Source organism: Salvelinus alpinus, chromosome 19 (assembly GCF_045679555.1).
Source record: "Salvelinus alpinus chromosome 19, SLU_Salpinus.1, whole genome shotgun sequence".
NCBI lineage: Eukaryota > Metazoa > Chordata > Actinopteri > Salmoniformes > Salmonidae > Salvelinus > Salvelinus alpinus.
Window position 1 is genome coordinate 3,918,528 of NC_092104.1, and position 3,348 is coordinate 3,921,875.

Sequence of the window (3,348 nt, forward strand, 5' to 3'; positions counted from 1 at the left end):
GAGGAGCCTGGTCCTGGGGTCATGGAGGAGCCTGGTCCTGGGGTCATGGAGGAGCCTGGTCATGGAGGAGCCTGGTCATGGGGTAATGGAGGAGCCTGGTCCTGGGGTCATGGAGGAGCCTGGTCCTGGGGTAATGGAGGAGCCTGGTCCTGGGGTCATGGAGGAGCCTGGTCCTGGGGTCATGGAGGAGCCTGGTCCTGGGGTCATGGCGGAACCTGGTCCTGGGGTCATGGAGGAGCCTGGTCCTGGGGTCATGGAGGAGCCTGGTCCTGGGGTCATGGAGGAGCCTGGTCATGGAGGAGCCTGGTCCTGGGGTCATGGAGGAGCCTGGTCCTGGGGTCATGGAGGAGCCTGGTCCTGGGGGCATGGAGGAGCCTGGTCCTGGGGTCATGGAGGAGAACAAGAGGAGGGGACTGATGGTGGAGAACAAGAGGAGGGGACTGATGGTGGAGAACAAGAGGAGGGGACTGATGGTGGAGAACAAGAGGAGGGGACTGATGGTGGAGAACAAGAGGAGGGGACTGATGGTGGAGAACAAGAGGAGGGGACTGATGGTGGAGAACAAGAGGAGGGGACTGATGGTGGAGAACAAGAGGAGGGGACTGATGGTGTAGAACAAGAGGAGGGGACTGATGGTGGAGAACAAGAGGGGGGGGCTGATGGTGGAGAACAAGAGGAGGGGACTGATGGTGGAGAACAAGAGGAGGGGACTGATGGTGGAGAACAAGAGGAGGGGACTGATGGTGGAGAACAAGAGGAGATGACATGATACATGTTGGTGTATGTTCCAGGTGTGAAGCAGGGACTTCTCCAGCCACACAGACAGACTGGTAGAGAGAGGGAACGGAACAGTGACCAACATAGCTCCCCTGTTTCTTTTATAATTGTACTGGTTAATTAGAACCTTTTTTTTTTTTTTTTGCTGTCACCCCGGGTTCAATCATCAATCTATTCAACTGTCAGTCAGATCTCAAACGAAATAGAATGGGGGAGTGCCACACCACCAAGGCACACGCCCACTCAAAACCCGACGACCGCAAGACAAGTTCACCATGACAACCAAGAGAAGGGCTGTACGTCGATGGATTTTCATTTTTTTTCTTCAGCTTGTGGTTGTATTGAAGTTAGGGGTTAGGGGTTAGGGGTTAGGGGTTAGGATGGAATAGGATGGAATCTAGTTTAGATTCCACTGGTCATGAATCGATGTGCTATCGACTGATATATTATCAGGAGGATGTTGAATTATGTTAGGCATGTTGGGTAATCTATTATATCGGGGGAGGGATTTTGTATGTGTCCTAAGGAAAATGTATGTGATATAATTACTTCCCAGTAGGTTTGTATATCTAATAGTTGTATTTAGTTATATTACTTCTATTTCCTACTGAAACGCCATGTTAAATCACAGTGGGGTTTTCAAGTGTAGTATTTTAGGAGATTCTGCACTCAATCTATGACTCTATCCACCCATTGCTTAGCACGCAGCCCAGACAGGACATTCTGATTAACACCCTTCTAATTTATCTCTGTAGCTCTGTTCTGGTCTCTGTTGTTGGATCTGAACGTTGATAAATGACCGTGTCTGAGAATGAGATTGGTTAGGTGGGGCCGCTACCCTTTGATTGACCAGAAAATAGAATGATGACTTTTGGCGCCGCTATTGACTGGACTGGTTGCCTGGGAGCCGCCCTGTTGCTACTCCTCCAAGGGTCAATTGGCCTTCAACCCAGAGAATCAGAAGGTTAAAGCCAGGCACTACACCCTAGTACTTTTTCTCTTAATCTTAAACAGTTGAATATATATTACAAATATTTAAAAAAAAATTGTATTACAATTTTTTCAGAAATATTGTATTAAAATATGCAAATAATGCAATATCTCATTTAATTTGCACAATATTTTTGTTTATATCGCAAATACATTTTTCTGGAAACTGGAACAAGTCAGCCTAAATATTTTGGTTTCATTTTGTTAAGACACTCCAGGACTTTTACAGAGCAGATTATTGAAAAATACCTTGGTCGTCTTTCTATCTCTAAAATCTCCAAAGACGTACATGAAATGAATTATCTGAAATACAAAATTTGACAACATATAAACAATTTCCTATGTAAAAGTCTGAAGAATATATCTGAGGATAACCACACAAACTTTGGTGAATGTACAGTGCATTCGGAAAGTATTCAGACCCCTTGACATTTTCCACATTTCATTACGTTACAGCCTTATTCAAAAATGGATTAAACTTTTTTTTCCCTCATCAATCTACACACAATACCCCATAATGACAAAGCAAAAACAGGTTTTTAGAATATTTTCCAAATGTATTAAAATAATTTTTTATTTTTTTATTTACATAAGTATTCAGACCCTTTAATCAGTACTTTGGAACGATTACAGCCTCAAGTTTTATTGGGTATGACGCTATAAGTTTAAAACACCTGTATTTGGGGATGACACTACAAGCTTGGCACACCTGTAATTTGAGGAGTTCCTCCCATTCTTCTCTGCAGATCCTCTCAAGCTCTGTCAGGTTGGATGGGGAGCGTCGCTGCACAGCTATTTTCAGGTCTCTCCAGAGATGTTCGATCGGGCCACTCAAGGACATTCAGAGACTTGCCCCAGTCTGAGGTCCTGAGCGCTCTGGAACAGGTTTTCATCAAGGATCGCTCTGTACTTTTCTCCGTTTATCTTTCCCTCGATCCTGACTAGTCTCCCAGTCCTACATCTCATTCAGCTCATACAGCTCAGTTAACACATGCAGCTCATACAGCTCCTACAACTCATACAGCTCCTACAGCTCCTACAGCTCCTATAGCTCCTATAGCTCATACTCCTACAGCTCATACAGCTCCTATAGCTCATACTCCTACAGCTCCTACAGCTCCTACAGCTCCTACAGCTCCTATAGCTCATACTCCTACAGCTCATACAGCTCCTATAGCTCATACTCCTACAGCTCCTACAGCTCCTACAGCTCCTACAGCTCATACAGCTACTACAGCTCCTACAGCTCATACAGCTCCTACAGCTCCTATAGCTCATACTCCTACAGCTCATACAGCTCCTACAGCTCATACAGCTCCTACAGCTCCTACAGCTCCTACAGCTCCTACAGCTCCTACAGCTCATACAGCTACTACAGCTCCTACAGCTCATACAGCTCCTACAGCTCCTATAGCTCATACTCCTACAGCTCATACAGCTCATACAGCTCCTACAGCTCAGTTAACACATACAACTCATACAGCTCCTACAGCTCCTACAGCTCATACAACTCATACAGCTCCTACAGCTCCTACAGCTCCTATAGCTCATACAGCTCATACAGCTCCTACAGCTCAGTTA

General features: G+C 45.6%; 1 protein-coding gene across 1 annotated transcript in view; it reads left to right on the forward strand.

The window, feature by feature from the left end:
- The first annotated feature begins 984 nt into the window (after window positions 1-984).
- LOC139545994 (uncharacterized) overlaps window positions 985-3,348 on the forward strand; it is a 2,795-nt gene continuing 431 nt past the window's right edge. Inside the window, exons 1-2 of the mRNA XM_071354258.1 lie at window positions 985-1,045; window positions 2,713-3,348. The exon at window positions 2,713-3,348 is cut by the window's right edge and continues 431 nt beyond it. Of these exons, the coding sequence (XP_071210359.1) occupies window positions 985-1,045; window positions 2,713-3,348 (697 nt within the window). The remainder of the gene's footprint in view (window positions 1,046-2,712) is intronic.